The sequence below is a fragment of the Podarcis raffonei genome, chromosome 1 (genome assembly GCF_027172205.1).
Source record: "Podarcis raffonei isolate rPodRaf1 chromosome 1, rPodRaf1.pri, whole genome shotgun sequence".
Lineage (NCBI taxonomy): Eukaryota > Metazoa > Chordata > Lepidosauria > Squamata > Lacertidae > Podarcis > Podarcis raffonei.
Window position 1 is genome coordinate 50035415 of NC_070602.1, and position 21100 is coordinate 50056514.

The 21100-nt window shown below is 42.9% G+C and overlaps 1 protein-coding gene across 6 annotated transcripts in view; it reads right to left on the reverse strand.

The window, feature by feature from the left end:
• CSTPP1 (centriolar satellite-associated tubulin polyglutamylase complex regulator 1) overlaps positions 1-21100 on the reverse strand; it is a 114130-nt gene that overhangs the window by 14345 nt on the left and 78685 nt on the right. For all 6 annotated transcript variants that reach the window (XM_053386766.1, XM_053386784.1, XM_053386746.1 and 3 more), the window contains one exon: positions 2763-2847. In XM_053386766.1, coding sequence (XP_053242741.1) covers positions 2763-2847 — 85 coding nt within the window. The remainder of the gene's footprint in view (positions 1-2762; positions 2848-21100) is intronic.

Below are 21100 nucleotides of genomic sequence, written 5' to 3' on the forward strand. Positions count from 1 at the left end.
TTCAGACTTATAGCTTGCATTGTGAAGACTGTGGACCAATGAAGTTATTCCTGGCAAAAATTATCATTTATCCTTGCAATCAGCTTCTGAGGTAGGCCGCTATTAAATTCTTTTTTTAAAAAATGCTTTATTTTGCAAAAAACAATCAATAAAAACAATACAAGATCAATACAAATTACAAAAAGAAAAGAAAATCCATACATCACAGATTCCATTATGACTTCCGATCACCCTATCGTGTTTCCTGGGTTACATTATCAACTGCACACTTTCCATTGTCTCTCATAAATTGTCTCAAATTGTCTTGTTTTCTAAAATTTCCTACTGTCATGCAGGAATCAATCAAAACCTGCCAGAGAATTTAGATGTTTACAATGCTCTTTTAGGTATACTCTGTAAATGTCCCATTCTCTAATAAACCTTTGTTCTGTATCATCTCTCATTCTTCCTGTCGTTTTTGCTAATTCTGTGTATTCTAGCATTTTTGCCTGCCAATCCAACTTAGTGGGAACAGATTCTCCTTTTCATCCTTTAGCTATTAAAATTCTTGCTGCATACATGAAAATTCTCCTTAGATTTTTCAGAATATCATTACTCATTATAACCAGCAGAGAGGCTTCGGGGTTTTTTGCAAAGGAAATTTTAAAAATCTTTTAAAGCTCATTGTATATTGTTTCCCAGAATCATTTTTTTTACAGTTCCACCACATGTGGATCATCATGCCCTCTGCCTCTCCAACAAATGCTTGACCTGATTTTATGTATTTTAGCCAGTTTTGAAGGTGTTAGATACCAACAGTAAAGCATTTTCATGAAATTCTCTTTCAGGTTATAGCACACAGTGAACTTCAAGTCTTCAAGTCACTTTGCAAACTGAACTGAAACACAGCTGACTCGCTCACTTGGTTAAAGTCAGCCGGTGAGTTCATTGGATTAATACCCAGGTTTCACAGGCCAGCTCTTAATACTCTACTAACTGGCTCTTGATTAAACCAGCAGTGACAATAAAGGTGACATGTGCCTTATTTTTTCCCCTTTTGCATGTTGAGTAAGATGCTAGAGCATTGCAGAAAGCGTCTCATGATTCATAGAGCCTGCTGCCGCAGGCAAACTTTGTACTCCCTGTCTTGTCAATTCCCTTAAGACCATACCTAATTCTGCTGAGAACCAAAAAGCAGATCCTATAAAAAAAAATTTAAAATAAAATAAAATAAATAATAAAAAAGGAAAAAGGGGAATAAATAAATAAATAAACAAAAAACAAACAAACAAAAGGCAGATCCTCTTGCTATTGGCATTGTCTGTATGTCTATTAGACTCTTAAAAAGTGGCTTTCAGCTGGGTTCTGGAAAAGCCCTGGTGGTTCCTTGGAGGGTTCTTCATGAGAAGATTAGTAATGGCCAAGAAGCCTCCCTGAAGATCCTCATAGAATCATAGAATTGTCAAGTTGGAAGGGACCCGAAGGGTCATCTATTCCAACCCCCTACAATGAAGGAATCTTTTGCCTAACATGGGGCTGAAACCCACGACCCTGAAATTAAGAGTCTAAGCTACCTTGATGGTCTTCAGCAGACAAGGCAATATGGAAACATATTTCTGAAGATAAAACGATTGAAAACCACTGATCTAGTATGACACCCTCCCACACTCAGTTTGCATGCTTTTAATGTTCAATAGTTTATTTTATTTATTTAAACAAAATTGATATACTGCTTGCTTGACAGAATATCTCTTAAGTGGCTTGAATCTATCAGCACACCAACTGTGACTTGTTTTCAAGCAACTTTACAGATAAATCTGCCCATATCCAATTCAACATAGACTCTGCCCCAACTGCGGTATCTAAGCCAGAGATATGTCAGGCTACCCGTTGCCAAAATTGCTTAGGTTACCCGATCATTGGATGTCAACAGGATGCCTGGGGAATCTCGCATATCAGTCTGGAGTCCATAAGGGTTTGGAACTGAGACCAGAGGAGATGTTCCTTGGAAGATTTCAGACTGAAAGTGGATAAAGAATACAACCCACTCCCCTCCCCCTTCTCCCAGAATTTGAACATGAGGTTCAGCTCTGAAACAGATCTCTTTATATTAAACCAAAACATGCAGTACAAACCCCCAAAGTAAACATATTGCTTATCGCAAATACTGCAATTTTAAGAGACAGTTCAGTATTCATTCTTTGTTTTAAGTCAGGGTACAAAAAGCATTCAAGTTTAAATGGGTACCAACAGCAGTACAGTCAAATGTGAATAATACATTCCTGTTTGCAAGGCTGGGCTTCCCTGTATTGAACACAAAAGCAGTGATCAGGAAAGACTTGTGTCCCCACGTCTGTGTTTATCATAGGCAACCTGCATCATTCGAACTGCATATGCACCATGCACAACTGGCGGTGCCAACACTATTTCAGTACAGGCACTTTTTCTACCCAAGTATAAAGCAGGAGCTGATTCTCACTGTAGGAAATAACCACAGATCTACCGTATTTTTCGCTCTATAAGACACACCAGACCACAAGACGCACCAAGTTTTTGGAGGAGGAAAACAAGAAAAAAAATATTCTGAATCTCAGAAGTCAGAACAGCAAGAAGGATCGCTGCGCAGTGAAAGCAGCAATCCCTCTTGCTTTTCTGGCTTCTGGGATAGCTGCGCAGCCTGCATTCGCTCCATAAGACGCACACGCATTTCCCCTTACTTTTTAGGAGGCAAAAAGTGAGTCTTATAGAGCAAAAAATACGGTAATTGCTGAAGGAGTGCTCACCTTGCTGCTTTCTGTGTAAGCTCCATGGGGAAGTCAGGGCAAAGCAGCTGCAGGAGGCAGTGGTACTCCTTGGCTGTCAAGAGGTCTGCAACAGAAAGAGAAGGATATTATTACTATTTGTGTTCATTCAGTTTATGAGTCATTTCCCACAACCATCACAGAACAACTTGCAAAAATTAAAATAACAATGCAGAATGAAGTGTTAAAAGGCAATGTCATACAGACAAGAAGGTAGGCGAAGCCTAATAGAGACTCAACTACTAAGGAGTCAGAAGGAAGCGATTTCCATGCCAACCTGCATTTGTCACAATCAGCACCATTTCTGTTTTGCTGCAGTTCAGTTTCCAACAAATATTTCATTATTTACCTCACTGCCTGCTAATTAACTTAAGTTATATAACTTACCATAACATATGTGACTATTTATGTGACTTGCACAACTTGCATTCGTTTCAATGTAAAGGAAATATCATAACAATCTTTAATAAGTCATCAATCACATATCATTTGCATGGGGGGGGTGACGATGATGTGAAGGAAAACAATGGTGTTAATTGACTTGGCTGATTTCCATTCCTGACCACAGACAAACACTCCAACTGCAGCAATTTCCGCTTTCTTTTCCATTTTTGCTGGAATATGCCAACATTCCTTTATTTTTACATTTTTCTTTATGACATTATTCCAGCTAATCAAAGCAGATGACAGTTTCAAATCATTGAATCTTTTGTGAGATGAATTCACCCCTTTGCCCACACAGCTGAAGTATATTCTTTTACCATTTATTTATTTATTTATTTATTTATTTATTTATTTAATAAAATTTCCAAATCCTCGACTACCAAAAAAAAATAGTGGGACTAGTGATGGCATAAAGTGCACAAAGGACATAGATCACGTTTAGAGTTTGTAGGGAATTCCAGCATTTGGGGAGTGGAACATCTGCTTCCTTAACAGTCTAGACTCTTTCTTTCTTTATCCATAGGCTCCAAATGTTCCTTATTTACTAACACCTCTCCTCCTGCCACCACATTGCTTTCTGCCAAAAAGAAGAATCCAAATTCTGCAAAAAAATATGCATGTATGCAGTTTTCTGAGTTCAGTAAGCATATGTCACATTGTTTGACTTAGTATATTTTAAAAACAAGTAAGTTTTCTTATTACAGGAGCCAGATTTTCTTGCCAACAGAGTATGAACATGGAAAGTGACAATAGGACTTATCTTCAGTGGTATAGGTAGGCATTCCAATAGAAAAGTTGTAACAGAAAGGGCTGTAGTTGAATGGCAGATTATCAGAATTCATCTCCAGATACAGCTGGGAGAGAGAGACCCATCTGAAAATCCAGAGAGCTGCTTCCAGTCAATAAAAACAATATAAAGCTACATTGATAGATGGTCCGACTCAGTAAAACATGTATCACTTAATGCACAAAACTTCCCCCAAAGAACCCAGGGAAGTGCAGTTCACCCTTCACACAGCTACAATTCCCAGTACCCTTACTGAATGAGAGTTTCCGGGATTCTTTGGGGGTCATGCTTTAAATGTGCTTTACATGCATGATGTACATAAAGTCATGAGGGCCAAATTATATGTTTCATACAGATATATGTAAAATTAAACCAATGACCAACTTAAACAGGAAAAGTAATTTCTGGAGAGGCAATCTGGGCCAGAAACGATGATGACTAAGCCTGGCCAGCCATTTCCCTGCTTCAGATCTGCCAAGTAGCTTCTCTCCTTTAGACAGTGAGAACAGCTCAGCTGTACAGCAAGGGACTCTTAATCTCAGGGTTGCGGGTTTGAGCCCCACATTGGGCAAAAAGATTCCTGCATTGCAGGGGGCTGGACTAGATGACCCTCGTGGTCCCTTCCAACTCTACAATTCTTTGAACCCTGTGAGGGTGGGGAGCTGCCCATGATGTGGGGTTGGGAAATGGTGGTCATGGACACACAGACGCTGCAAACTTCTCCGGACCTGACTGCACACTCTTGAAACATCTTTTCTTATTTAAAAAGGGCTGTGATGGCAACATTACATGCATCTGTGTGTAATGTCTATTTTGGCCCAGTGAAGAGCCAAAAGCCCAGTGAATTAAAAGTTGCTTAAATTTGTTAAAAATCACTGGCAGGGTAACATTCGCTACCACATGCTAGGAAACCCATCCAAGCAACATCTGGCAGCATTAGGAAAGGCAAACAAGATCTAGGGGCATGTATGAAGAAGTATGGAGCACAAACCCACAGGCATTATTACTTTGGCATCCAGCGAGGCAGCTGGATGGCCTCTTTTGTAATTGTGTGTGCGAATCTGGTCACTATATTAAAGGAAGGCAGAGAGACCAGATCCAAAATACACAAGACAGCCAACCCAATGATTCATCTCTTTGGGAGCTGCTTTGTGAGAGGCTGGCAGAGAACGGCCTCTGTGGCTCAGAAGTGGGGCAGGGGGAGAGACGAAAGAGGTGAAGCTCAGGGAGGTTTATGGGATCTAAGGAGAATGGAAACATACTGATGTCAAAAAGCTGCTCATGATTGCATGTTCCCTGTCCAAAAGCCTGTGGACTGAAGTTAAGGAGAGGACTGGCTGAACAACAGTAATTTTGCTGTATTTCTATATGCAGAAGAATGCAAAGTATGGAAGAAAAGCCAGTAGTAGAACGAGGGCCAGGCTGGAAGCAGGCAGGCAGGATCCAAAGTGAACTCAGTGGGAGGACAGGGCTAGAAGGAACTTGGGTTACTCAGTTAGCCTTCTATTGCTCGTCCATTTTCTCACTCCAGTGTTCCATTAATGCCATTGGGATCCAAAGAGGTCCAGTCATTTGCAGTACATGGTGCCTCATTCAACAATGCTCTAGCACATGGGCAGTCCAAATTTTCATACTAAGTGGGCCACAAGAGTCCTTTGACACAGAATCTGTGGTTCACACACTGCCTTGTCACATAGGGGGTGGGGGGAGCCAGGTCAAAATTTTACACGCACACACATACACACACACACACACCGCCAGTCCTTGCACTGCCTTGCCAAAGACAGCTAAGCAAGGCATTGGGCTTTGGGAAGAAGGCATGAGGCTCTGGGAGGCTCCTAGAGCCCTCCCATCTCCTTCCCAAAGGAGGTGGGAGGACTCCAGCACCCTGTCTGAACCCTCACATCTCCTCCCCAAAGCCCACCACCTTGCTTTCACAACTTTGGGAAAGCGGTGTGAGGGCTGTGGATGGGGGGAGAGCATCAAATGTTGCTGAGAGACCACCCTGCTCTAGAGGAACTCTAGACATGTAAGAGCATCTTTTCAGCAGAGGGGCCATGGGAGTGGAGTAGGCTGGGAGGTCCTGGAAAACTGATGGGTGCAATGCTATTGCCTATATTTCCAGTCAATATTTCACCTATATTTCCACAAATCATGGGATTTCTGTTTCACAATATACTCTATTATAGTACTCACAATTTCCCCCATTGTTGTTGAGACTTGACATACTCACAGCATAGCCATATACAGTATAGATGGAATTTTGAGTTAGTTCACAAGAGCCAGAGTACAAGATCCTTCTCATGGATGTTTGGCAGCATTCTGCTTCCCTTCCATTCAACCTGTATTCGCTTATAGCAGTAAATGGAGGGGACTAAGATCTCTTCTGTTGCAGACCTGGAAGATGGGGCTTTTCCTTCTCCAGCTCTGTTCTCTCTCATGGGGATTGTGTTGTTTGTACTCCAGTTGTCCCTCCAAACTTTCAGTGCTGAATTTTAATCAACAGACATTTCCTGGGTTCCCGTGACTGCTTAAAGCGGCCATGACTGAGGAGCCTGAAAATCTGACACCATCTCAAGGAAGGTGAAGGGGGGGAAAGTTCTACTGCCCTAACAAAGTTTATAGAAACAGGTGTGGTTCTGCGGCAGAATCTCCCCCCCCCCTAAGCAGCAGCTGTGTGTGTTTATGTATTATCCTATGCTGAATGCTAATTCCTGGGGACTGGTTCTCAGTAAAATGATATCAAAGCACTTTCCTTTAGCTTCATTGCTGTTCCCAGTTTTGAGGGTTTTTTGTTTTGTTTTAATTCTCAGAGGTGTAGAAACTTCTTATCGAGAAAAATGCACACTGGACCTTCTTCTGAGGAGCACAAGACAACAAAATGCTACATGCTCCTTTCTTTATGGATGTGGGGAAAGATGCACAAAAACACTTGCAAGCTGCAGTCCTGCTCTCTTTCCTTGTAAAGTTATTTTGTGAACTGCCAAGACCTCTGGGTATAGGGCAGTATATAAATTCAATAAACACACAACAACAACAACAACAACAACAACAACAACAACAACGTAACCAGTAAGAAATGCTAAACTCTGCACTGAGAGACTTTGCTTGGTGGGGACATGGGTGCATCCCTCTTTTCTTCCACCACACAAATAACATCATGTGTGATCTTGCTTAATTTTGGGGATGGTGGGGGAGGGGAGAGAAATGTGACATGGTGGAAGGGAAGCAAGCACCTCACTTCATCACAGGAGAAGAGAAGACAGAAGCTGCTCCATCCCACCACATGAACACTTGCCAGTCCTTTTCATGCCTACAATGGGTCACTGCCTACATATTTCCACACTTTTAATCTGCAGAGAGGAGGGCTAGGAAACTTATTTTTTCACAATCTCAGGCCAGATTCCTTTAAAAGCAATACATGTTTCTGTGGTCCTTGCATAATTATTTATGGAACGTTAATTGTATTGGGAGTATCCACAAAAACACAGAACACAACGTCTTGAGTCCTGTGCCAAGCATCCTTGATTTTAAGGCAGCTGAAACTAAACCACTATATATTCCAGTTCCACTGAAAAATGGGATTTTTTTACATCAGGCTAACCCTGGGAAGTTAATGAACACGATCTCTCTTTGCATCTGATCATCCTATCTAAACAGGCCTAGTCGCTCAGCTCATTTCAGGGATTCATTACATGTACCCTGGAGATAGTCAGGTTTTACTGTCATGATTCAGATACAAATGAAGCACACACAGATTTGAGGTATCACACTACATAATATTGCATTGGGAGATGCTACAGTAATCGTGGCAAGGTTTACCCTATTATATTTTACAGCAGTTAAAAATACTTGTAAAACTTTTTTTCTCTCTTGTGAAAATTATCTAGGATAAAGTCATCACTCACTGTTCAATTATTCTGCAAGGCTAAGAGCATGATACAATTTATGACTGCAAATAAAGTTAGCTATACAGCTGCAGGTGAATTCCACATGGATTTTCATCCTTCGCAGTAATCTGCATCTTTATTAAGAGATATATGATAAAGTCCCAGTTGTTATTGCAAAACAGAAAGATGGCCAGATGTTTTCCTTATATCTTCAGGTCATGTTCAACCTGCTGCCTATCATTTAAGAAGAAGATGGAAGGGGTGTAGGCATCTCTACTGATGTAAGTACAGTGGTGCCTCGCAAGACGAATGCCTCGCAAGATGGAAAACTCGCAAGACGAAAGAGTTTTCCGTTTTGGAGGTGCTTCGCAAAACGAATTTTCCTATGGGCTTGCTTCGCAAGAAGAAAGCCCATAGGGAAATCTCCGCCGGCCTTCAGAAGAGGTCCAGGACCTCTTCTGAAGGCCGGCGGGGGGCAAAAGTCTTTGCTCCCCCCGCCTGCCTTCCCGGGACAGCGGAGACTTCTCCGCTGTCCCGGGGCGATCTGAAAATGCTGGCGGGCGGCAGCGCCGCCAGCATTTTAAAAGCCCCGGGACAGCGGAGACTTCTCCGCTGTCCCGGGGAGATCTGAAAATGCTGGCGGGCGGCAGCGAACGCTGTGCTGCCGCCCGCCAGCATTTTCACATCGCCCGGGACAGCGGAGAAGTCTCCGCTGTCCTGGGGGCTTTTAAAATGCTGGCAGTCGGGAGGAAAGCCCTCCTGTCCCCGGAGCTTGCGGGGTGGGAGGTGGGGAGAAGGGCTTTTCTTCCCACCGCCAGCCTTCAGAACAGCCTTCTGAAGGCTGGCGGTGGGAAGAAAAGCCCTTGTCCCCCCCCCCCCCAGCCTTCAGAAGAGGTCGGGGGACAGACTGTCCCCGGACCTGGTCTGAAGGCGGTTTCCATAGGAACGCATTGATTGATTTTCAATGCATTCCTATGGGAAACCGTGCTTCGCAAGACGAAAAACTCGCAAGAAGAAAAAACTTGCGGAACGAATTAATTTCGTCTTGCGAGGCACCACTGTAATAAAACTTCACTATGTTCAAAGGTAAGTAAACATGATTCTTCACTGTGTCATCTGTGGATAGATTTTTGTCATGCCTAAATTGCACCTAAACTAAGGCAGAAATTCACTTGCATTGAATTGTGAGCATTGCTATGCTTTGTTTCCTTCTCTTAGCCAGAAAGCACCATTTGTTGCCACCATTCCACATTTCTTCTGACCAGTATTTCACAATGACCCGTTGAATAATTCTGGTATTCTGGTCACTTTATGAACATTAAAAGAGAGCTCCACTGGAGATAATGATGCAGTAACAACCACTGATATATCTGATGAACTGATATATCTTCTTGATATGCTGCAACAAGCTTCAACATTTATGAAACCTATATATTGATAGGCAGTCTTGATGGATGTTTTTAATTCTGCATCTAAGTCATTTGGAGACATTTTGCATGAGGCAAGAACTAAATGAATAAATTAATAATAATAATGACAACAACATAATCATAAGTAGAAAATCTTCCTACTGGATATCCCTACTCATTATCCCACTGGAAATTCCATATCACAGACTGAGAGCTGCAGCCTCATTGGTGTTAGCTTCAAGGTCATAAGATAGTATTTACTCACATTCTTCTCCACAGCCTAGGCAAGTTGGTAACCCACTCCAAGGAGGTCATCAAGAATTGTTCTTGGCTGAGCATTTGTTTTTTCCCCCTTCTCCCTCCCTCCTTGGCACCAACTCATTTGCACACCCAACAGTTTGTTGATGTACCATGGAATTTCCTGGTGTGCTATCTCCTCTGTCTGTTGGTGGCTGCAGATTCCAGCCCCAAAGCCACTGAGTTCTTGTTTGTCCCCATGTCCTCACCACTGTCCCTGCAGGGCTCCTGGTAAGGACCCTGCCATACTCAGAACATGGGATAGGACTTACCACTCAGTCATATCATTTTCTCTGCTAATTGCTCATTACACAAGAAGGGATCACCAGTGCCCTTATGAGATGCCTACTATTTGCTGTGATTACGGCTTTCCAGTTAACTATGGTGAAGTCACGGAGGTCCATGTGGGAAAATGTCATTTGCCCATTGGCCTGTCCAGGCTGCCAAGAGCTGCTGTGAATAAACAGAGGTGGCTTGGGTACATCATGACCACAATTCTCCTTCCTGTCTCTTGGGCACCGAGGCTACAATCCAGGCCGCAGTCAAGTCAACAGGACTCACTGTTGTTCTACAGGGAGAGAGGTTGCTGGATGAATTAAGATATTGGCTGCCACAAATTACCAGTTTAAATGTTTACTCAAAAGCACACATTTGTGATACATACAATAGGCAAGTCAAAACATAAAGCAATCTGCTCTGTACCCCAAGCCTCTGATACCACCCATGAACTCCAAAAGGCATGGAGTCAAGTTGAAATATTGAAGTCTAAGTGCTATCTAGGTTATCCTTCTTTTTTAGAAAAACGTGATTCTTAGTCATTCTGCTGCATGAGATTGTTTTAAAGCAAAAATCTCATGTTCTTGTCATGAAGCACACATAATCCTAACTAAGGGCAGAGCTTTTGTTTGAACTGCGAGAGTCCACTGGAAACCTGGCATGCCTGATTTACAGACATGTGCAGGATGCCATAGATTACACTTAATTTCTCACACTGGCTGGTGAAAATCTGAACATCTGCCACAACTTTAGTGTATGTGAGACACAAACTTATTCCTTGGAAGAAACAAATTTCACAAGTGCTTAAAGAACAGCACTTGTGCCAAGCCCATTTCCAGGAACAATTGGAAGTGCTGGTGGTTGCCTTTAAAGTCCTAAATGGCTTGGGGCCTGGGTACCTAAAGGACTGCCTTCTCCAACGTAAGCCTGCTTGTACATGGGGATAACCTCCAGAGGTCTCCTCCTGATAACTCCACCATCTGAAGTGGGGCATGTTGTGACAGGTGAAAGGGCTGTCGCAGTGGTGGGGCACTGCTCTCCCCTGGGAGGGTTGACTAATGCCTACACTGGTGTCTTTTCAGTGCCCAACAAATAACATTTTGTGTTTCTAGGCCTTTTAACTTTCAATTTTACCTGTTCTGTTTTATGCTGATTTTATCTGGTTTTCACACAGTTTTACTTCGTTGTATTTCAACCTGCTATGGGTGGGTTGTTTTTTAGAGTGGCATGTATATATTTTTTAAAAGCACACACAAGAATAATAATGAAGTGAGTTTGCAAGGGCATGCACAGAATATAACTTACATCACCATCTGTACTGCAGTTATTTGTTATGAAGATTTAAGACCTGCATTAAGACTAAGCAAAAACTCTGGTGTGCTTATGAGTGGGAACTCTTTCTATCCTTCTCCAATGAGAAGTCACATCCAGCACCTGAACCTGAGACCTCCTGCAGGTGAACTTGTGCTGTTCCCCTAGCACTTTTTATGCAACTTACTTCCTCAAGGCACATTTGGTTGGTCTGTAGCTAGCAGATGACAAATGTCCCATAATGTGTCATCTTCCTATCTTCTGCTGTCACTGAGTGATTAGAGAGATGCTGTGAGACCTGTGAGTTCTAGATTTGTCCACTTTCCTCCCTCCACCAAAGCACACATTTAGTTTCTTACATAAATGCAAGAAGTGACTTTGGCTTTAATTTTATCATTCTTCCTGGCCAGGTTTGAATCCACATTGCCTGTTTTCCATACTTTTGCTCTGATTAGTAAACTAGCGAGGTTTGCTCCCATGAGAATGTAGTTGTCTGTCCTCATTCCACCCTTGTCCTGTCAGCTTTCTCCCCAGATGGTTATTGCTTCCCCAGGGGGACTTGAACCCTGACCCAGAAAGCCAGTATTTGCTATAACATGAAAACATTGAAATACTCAGTTGGCTAATGAAACTGATTAATCTGCTACAGAAGACTGATTTACCTCCCCAGTGGGATCTCAGCTCTTGAATTATGGCAAACCTTTGTATCTTATCATTCCACAAAACTCTGAGAGCTCATTTATATATATATTTTTGCAGAGTTTTTGGATCTGATTGTCAATAGCATCCTTTGGCTTAAGAGATATGATGCACATATTTTTCATATTCTTTCACTGTTGTTATTGGATACCATTTTGTGGTTTCTTGGCTGCTGCTGGAAACAGGATATTGGATTAGATGAACCAGGACAGCTCTTCTTATGTTCTTAAACTCAAGGAAACTGCAAATCCCAGTAAGCGCTGCAAACGTCTGGCTCACAAAGAAAAGCAGCACCTGTTGAGAACTGGTACTAGCCTTCCATGACAAAAGAGTGAAGTCTAACTGGGTACAGCTAATGTACACGACCTTAAAGCTCATTCAGATACTATGGACAAACCGGGGTGAGAAATGCACTCCGTATGTAAGAACACAAGAAGAGCCCTGCTGGAGCAGGTCAAAGGCCTATCTGGTCCAATATCCTGTTCTCACAGTGGCCAACCAGATACCCATGGGAAGCCCATCAGCAGAACCTGAGTGCAACAGCACTCTCCCCACTTCCGATTCCTAGCAACTGGTATACTGGGGCATGTTGCCTGTGGCAATGGAAAGAGACCATAGCCATCATGGCTAGTAGCTCTTGCTAACCTTAGGCTCCATGAATTTGTCTCAACCTCTTTCAGTGCCATCCAAGTTGGTGGCCATCCCTACATCCTGTGGGAACGAATGCCATATTTTAGCCATGCACTGTGTGAAGAAGTACAGTGGTACCTCGGGTGACATATGCTTCAGGTTACAGACTCCACTAACCCAGAAATAGTACCTCGGGTTAAGAACTTTGCTTCAGGGTGAGAACAGAAATCGTGCTCCAGCGGCGCGGCGGCAGCGGGAGGCCCCATTAGCTAAAGTGGTGCTTCAGGTTAAGAACAGTTTCAGGTTAAGAACGGACCTCCGGAATGAATTAAGTACTTAACCAGAGGTACCACTGTACCTGCTTTTGCCTGTCCTGAATAATCCAACATTCAGCTTCATTGGATGACCCCCGATTCCAGTATTATGAGACAGAGAGATTAGTTCCCAATTCTGATTGGAGGTAAACTATAGTTAACAGTTGTCTAATCTGGATATTGGGACGTGGGTGGCGCTGTGGGTTAAACCACAGAGCCTAGGACTTGCCGATCAGAAGGTTGGAAGTTCGAATCCCCACGACAGGGTGAGCTCCCGTTGCTCGGTCCCTGCTTCTGCCAACCTAGCAGTTCGAAAGCATGTCAAAGTGCAAGTAGATAAATAGGTATTGCTCCAGTGGGAAGGTAAACGGCGTTTCTGTGCGCTGCTCTGGTTCGCTAGAAGTAGCTTAGTCATGCTGGCCACATGACCCAGAAGCTGTACGGCAGCTCCCTTGGCCAATAAAGTGAGATGAGCGCCGCAACCCCAGAGTCGGTCACAACTGGTCAGGGGTCCCTTTACCTTTACATTTAATCTGGATATCACTTTAAAATATTGTTACCTTGAAACAGAAAACACTGGAAGGAATTGGATCATGCAAGGTCGGGGGGGGGGAATGAAAAGCAGGGGAGCATATCTAATGGGCCAAACCATGGTGTCTGAATTGAGCTGTCGAGTGTGTGTGTGTGTGTGTGTGTGTGTGTGTGTGTGTGTGTGTGTAAATCAACCTAGAGGGAATAAAACGGGGGCCTATAGCACAAAGCAGAAAACACTAGGTTGGGGAGATTATTTTAATTTAATCAAAGTGTTAGGGATTAGATGTGGATCCACAGTTCATTGTTTATATACCGTATTTTTCGCTCTATAACACGCACCCGATCATAACACGCACATAGTTTTTAGAGGAGGAAAACAAGGAAAAAAATATTCTAAACAAAACAGTGGATATATAATTTTTGTGGTTCATGCTGTGGCCACAGACATGTGATCTGACGGTGAGTTTGGGGTAGCCCAATGCAAAAATCCTGAGGATCCATGTGGATCCATGCTTTGTAACCACGTTTTTGCACCACTGCGGCCCCAGGCAACAGTGGGTGCGTGATTTTTTGGGTGCAAGATGTAGCCATGGACATGCTATGTGATCTGATGGTGAATTTGGGGTGACCCAGCACAAAAATCCTGAGGATCCATGTGGATCCGTGCTTTGTAACCACATTTTAAGCACGCGTGGGGTGTGTGGAGAAGGATGCTGTTAATAATGCAGAAGAGGGGTATAAGAGGAGAAGGCTCCTCTCCTCTCCCGCTTTGCTCCTTTAAAACAAGCAGGCTTTCTGTCCCTCTCTCCTCCCCACTCAGCGGTTCTTCTCCCGCTTTGCTGTTTCAAAGCGAGCCACAGAGGAGGGAAGGAAGGGGAACCATGGATCCTCTGCTCACAACTGCAGCAGATCCCCCCCGCCATCCGTAGGGATTCGCTCCATAACACGCACAGACATTTCCCCTTACTTTCTAGGAGGAAAAAAGTGAGTGTTATGGTGCAAAAAATACGGTACTTTGTTGTTGAGTGATTTTATGAGCTATCGGCAGATAGATCTCTTTCTGCTGGATGGGGTTTTCTTTAAATGAAAGATCTGAATAACATATATGGACTATTCCTGTGACTAATTTGCTTTTTGAATGTCAAGGCCAGTTCTAAAATAAATAAGAACCAGGGACAGATAGTACATTTGTGGTGCTTTTAAGAACCGATTTCCTCATTTTCCAAACACACAGAAACAGCAACAGCAGTCCTTAATTATTCCCACTACTGAGATTGAAGATTAAACCAGGACAAACATTCAGAAAAATAATACAGACAATGTTCCAGAAAATACACATACTAGCCAACTTTGCAGTTGATATCTAAATGACTAGAGACTTCAACTTAAGAGCTAAAGACCACTTTGGCTACCTTCCAAGTATGATGATGGAAAGAGCTGCTAGCAAGCAAAGACATGGTTTGCATGCATGCGTACATCATTTTATTTGTACGTTGCCTTTCCATACTTAAAACCATGCTCAAGGTGGCTTAGAACATTAAAAAAATACATAATTACAAACATAACAAAAGTAGTCACAAACAATAAATAAACATAAAAAAATACACAACCAATCAATTTCCACATAAATCATAAGGACTAAAAGAAACATACAAAGAATATCTATGACAGCAACAACAGCACCCCCATTGCAGAAATAGCTTGTGCTGTGGAAAGCATTATACCAGTAGTAAAATGCCATTTGTGCACATCCCATAATTGCCAGCACCCTTAAGTCCAACATGTTTGCTTTACTCCTAGTTTAGAGGTGCCAAAACATAAGAGGTAGATTCAAGGCACTCAATTAGCATCTGAAGGTTGCATCCACTCTTAGTCCTACACAATGTTGACCCACTGAAATGAGTGGACATTATTAATTTACGTCTATTCATTTCAATGGGTTTGCTTAGAGTAGGACTAACATTAGATACAACCCAGAGTATCTCCTTTCTCTTTTTGTTCTTTGTACATTCTAAGACATATGCCTGTATTTTCCACTTAAGCCACAAAACAGCTTAAAGAATCTTGGAGATGGATAAGGAAGAAGACAGATAAATGGGGGGACCAAACAGCTCCCCTTGGTGAACTGGCTACCAGTTTCTGACTCCTGCGTTAATGCAACATTATTCATTTTATTAAATTTATATCCCACCCTTTCTCCCAAAGAAGCAAACTTAATAACAAGTATTTAATAGAGTTATTTCGTTGTTGTTGTTTCATTTAAAAAACAGGATATACTGTGTGTCTGGCCTAGTTCCAATAGGACATATTTCCTTCATGGGAGTTCTAGCAGCAATTCCCATGGAAAAAAAACATTACATCTGACTACTAAGTTTTGGCAAGAAGGACAATGTTTCTGCTCAATAATAATAATGCTTGCTTAGGGCAAGAGCTTAAGGATCATTATGTACTATAACTGCGTCATAAAGCTTCTTGACCCCGCTAGTCTGGAGCAGTGCCTTTGGCCCAACGTGTAATTATGATGTCTTAGAAGTGGAGACTCGGCAAGACAATATTATCCTGCAAAGACAAGGAAATTAAACCTCCCAGATATCCCTTCATAACATCAAGGATGAATCTTCAGCCAGCATCCGCTAAAAAGAAGAAAATAAACAAAAACTGCAATTAAAAGAAACCAGAGCTAATGTGACACCATCTTTCAACCATCCCATTATGCAGATGATTTTGGGGTACAATCTGCTCTACCACCATGCCATTAACAAAAGGGCCGGACTGGATCCTAAGAGGAGGAAAGTGGCGAGTGAAGAGACTTATTCTCACCCATCAGTGGAGATGCAAGCAGCACCACAGAAAACACTTGAAGCCAATTACAATATGAATGAACAAGGGCAACAATTATAAATGGTGATACACTGCAAAATTAGCTGGAGTGCATAGCAGTGAATACACTGTGTGCCCTGGAGAACGGGGGGCGGGGGGGGGGCCAAGGAAACTCTCCTTTATGAGGGAATGTTTTGGCTTCAGTCCTGGGATCATTCTCGCCTTTTAAACCGCTACAAGAACAGCCCTTCCTTTAATACACGGGTAGGCAACCTAAGGCTCGTGGGCTGAACGCGGCCCAATTGCCTTCTCAATCCGGCCTGCCGAAGGTCCAGGAATCAGCGTGTTTTTACATGAGTAGAATGTGCCCTTTTATTTAAAATGCATCTCTGGGTTATTTGGGGGCCTGCCTGGTGTTTTTACATGAGTAGAATGTGTGCTTTTATTTAAAATGCACCTCTGGGTTATTTGTGGGGCATAGGAATTCGTTCATTCCCTCCCACCCCAAAAAAAATATAGTCTGGCCCACAACATGGTCTGAGGGACAGTGGACCAGCCCACGGCTGAAAAATGTTGTTGATCCCTGCTTTAATATGACAAGAAAGTGAGTAAGCTTCCCCCTGGACTTCTGAGAGTTTTCGTACAATCCCTTCATCCCAGTTAATGTTTGTGGTAATGAAAGTGATACGTCTGGTACAGCAAGTGTAACTTCTTCAAGATGCAAGTGCTATTTCCTAAACTTCAACTGATGTCTAGTTCAGGTGGTTATTAACCAATGTGTAGAAATTATCTGGAAGGGTGATATACTGTTGCACAGAATGACTGAAATGGGCCATTTTCTGAGTATTTGGAGGAATTAAATACAGCCTTTTACAACGTGCATTCTAATGGCATTTCTCTCTCACACCACTGTATTCCGTTGCTGCTCTAGGAAGCTTATGTGCTGAAGTATACACAGATGTACAGCATTTTTAGCAGTATGCAAGTAATTGTCAATCAAAGCCAGTGATGGCAGCTCCAAACCCCTAGGACAACAGGTATTTATTCTGTAAAGTGCTACAATTGCCAGAGAAACAACATTTTGAGGTCTCTTTACATCTCCCTACTCTATCATCAGAGCAACTCATTTTCTATGAAGTGCAGTGGTTCTCCTCACAAAGCAGCAATTCAGAATTAATTCGTTCTTCAGTTATTCACCACCCAGAAGGTGGTGCTGGAAGACTACTGCTTTACCCAGCGGCCTTTGGCCTACAGGGTGCAACAAGGATCCACACTTTTTAACACAGAAATGAAACCACAGTGAGATGTCTTCTGGAGGTTTTGCCTGAAGTATCATCAGCATGCAGTTCTACCTCTCATTTCCATTTTCTGGTGCTAAGGAGATGGTGGAAACTCTAAACTGGTGTATGGAGTCAATTTTCCTCTGGAAATATTCATAGAATTGTAGGGTTGGAAGGGATCCCAAGGGTCATCTAGTCCAACCCCCTGTAATGCAGATTGTATTGTGACACAATCTCCCCATTTTAGGCAGAATTAGCTGATCTAGAGGCTCTAGGCGGGGAAGACGAAACATACTTTCCTGTTTGCATATGTCATTACCCATCTCCTGTAAATTCTCTCATTTACCTTTCATACTTGTACTTTATGCTTTTGCTCCCCCCCCCCAAAAAAACCCTTCCCTCCTCCTTGGTCCTTTTACATTCACTTCCTTCCTTCTATTTATTATTCTTACTATATGCAAAAAATGCAAGGTGTTGCTATACTCTGTATATGTATACTTTGTATATGAATGAGGAAAGGCAAGGTGGGCCAGGTGAGCTGTTCAACAGAGCGGGGTGGGGGAACTGTGAAATACCTTCCACCCTTACTTTAAAAGGTTTAACAGGGGGTGAGGTGCTTCACACAGTAATTTAGCAAACTGCTCTGTGAAGCACCCACTCCCTTAGAAGAGGGTGGGGCTTGCAGTGTGAGGGGAGGAGCTTGTGATCTGTGGGAGAGGGGTGGGTTGAGCTATAGGGGGATAGGCAAGGGGATGTGTTAGGTGTAAAGGGTGGGAGGTTGTTCAGGTGTGGGGGATGCGTAGTTGTTCACATTTACTCCACATGCAAGGAGTTACTGGTGCTGCCTTTAGTTAAAGCAAAAGATTATGGTATGGCTAGAGGCAGTGCAGGCAAGTGAGGAGGGCACCGGGTAGGTAATGAGACGGAGGCCCGCTTTAAAGTGGCTCAAGGACCACTGGTGGGTCCCAGCCCTCTGTCTAGAGAAATACTGCAGTAGAATAAACTGAGCCTTTAAAAGCACATAGAGGTGATAGAGGAAGTGGAAAGAAGTGTCACCTTTTCAGCTTCCTCCTTCGGTTCTATGTGCTTTCAGGGGAGGAAAAGGCAGCCACCTCTATGGCAAAGATGGCCTTGAGGGAGGGGTGCTCAGAAACTTCCTGAGTGCTAGGGAAGACTTCAAGAGCACCACTGCATCCATTAAGTCCCATGTTAGCCACCCCTTTAATATACTGTTACAAAAGGTTTGTTGTTGTTGTTGTTGTTTAGTCGGGTCCGACTCTTCGTGATGCCATATTTCAAAAAGTAAAAACCAGGACACCCCGAAAGTCCAGATCTTACAGCATGGTCCTCTCAAGAGGGGCTTGTTCCCCACAGCAGTGCAGCACTAGAGTCCAAGACATCTGTCCCAGCCTCCCTTCAGCCAGCTTATCCTCAAGTCAAGATCACCAGCAGCCTATCTTGGTATCTCGGGCACATACAAGCATAGTTCCTTCTCTGCTTTCTGGTACCAACATCTCCTAATTCTGCTGTTCCTAAAAGCTAAGCCTCCTTTATTCATTTGCATTCTAATGGTCAGTTCTTTTGATGCTTTGAAGTACTAATGGTTAATCCCACCAGCCAGGTGTCGCCTGACAAAGGAGTATGCCTGACTTCATCAACACTTGTTGATTGACTAGGATTAACGCTGGTACACCTTAGGCGTTTACCTAGGTTAATTAACTCTTCACATGCTAATTGTTGATGCTCAGAAGTAGGTCCACACACACACCCCTCAGTACACATGGATCTACACATTCTTTACACGTAACCACTGTTAGAAGTTTCTAACTCAAGGGAAGTGACTCAAGGGTCATCTAGTCCAACCCCCTGCAATGCAGGAATCTCAGCTAAGCATCCATGACAGATGGCCACCCAACCTCTGTTTAATAATGTCCAAGGAAGGAGTAGCGTTTGTAGCGTTCTCGAAGCTACAAACATGAGTCTGACCAAACTGCGGGAGGCAGTGGAAGATAGGAGTGCCTGGCGTGCTCTGGTCCATGGGGTCACGAAGAGTCGGACACGACTAAACGACTAAAGAACAACAACAAGGAAGGAGAGGCTGGTAACATCAGCCCTGCCATGTGGAAATCCACAGAACCTGGAGACAGACAATCAGGTCATGCATCCATAGCAGTGACCAGAGAAGGAATGACCATTGGGGAGGTGTGCAGAGAGAAGAAACACCATGGTGCATCTGCAGCACCACAACTGGACACCTTCATCTGCCCCGGTTGCAACACAACATGTCCCTCCAATATCGGTCTCTACAGCCACAGCAAGTGCTGCTACCTTCCAGCTGTTTGACTTTACCCCCAAAGGTGCACTCCTCCATTATCTCCTGAGGCAGACAAACACCTATTGAACACCTCAAACCCTTGACATTACCCACTTCTAATACACACTGAGACTGTCTTATAACATATCCCAGTTACAACATACAAGTTCTAATTAAATCCTAATATTTACTAAACCTAAACATTTAGCACCATATATCTATTACAACATGATATAGGCTTTCCTATATCAAGAAACCAATATATGCAGTGGCCTGATTAGCAGATTTCCTTCACCTCACAAAAAGAGCTGAAGAGTCTGAACTAGCCTATGAATCACTAAAATCTAGTTAAGTAATAACTAGATGTAAAAGGAGAAGGGAACTACATAGACATGAGAGAAGCATTAAAGACATTTTTACTAGGCTAATATCATGTTACCCTGTCTGAGATTAGGACTAAATATAACTCAAGCATTTAATCACTGTAATAACACCCTAGGTGCTTGCATTTTAAACGACACATCACATAGTCAAAACGACAGTCTACTACAGTTCGCATGTTTAGGGGATATATTTCTACTATTGAACAGTATTGAGTTTTTTAATGCCTTCACTGTTATTAGTAGTTTATTGAAATACTAATGGTATGTTTTATAGACTGACTAGGTGAGAAGCTATGAACCAAATACAAGTGGTGCTTCAGGTTAAGAACAGTTTCAGGTTAAGACAAACCTTCAGAACGAATTAAGTACTTAACCTGAGGTACCACTGTACTCACTTTTTAAACTGGTTGGGATTCACAGAGCTATTATCAGTATGTGTAAGGGCTTGGGCATACTCAACAGAATTTCAGGCTCAACTGTGATTCTTTTTGATCAGAGGCATTTGCATGTAATGTTTGAGGCATGAATGTGAGAGTAAGGAACACTCACCCTGGGGGCGGGGGGAATCCCAAAATGAATTTTGTTTGCTCACTCATTTGTACAACCCCACCCCGTTCCTGTGAATACACTGCTAATTAAATATCTTTAAATCTTGTGACCAGCGTTTTTAAGGCTTCTCTGCTCAAACGCTTCCTAAAATTTTGCAGCGAGGCAGTAAACAGTGTTAATGGAGAAATCTGGGGGATTCCTGCAACAACAGGGATACATGTGTCTGGTGAAGAAATCGTACACTCCCTCCACCCTGCTCCCAGAGTAGGAAAATACCAAGCCACAACCACTTGGCCCACATTCCACCACTAAAAAATGGCTCTGTGAACTAGCCATAAGCAGTGTGGATTGTGACTGTGACTGTGACTGTGCTGTTTATGCAT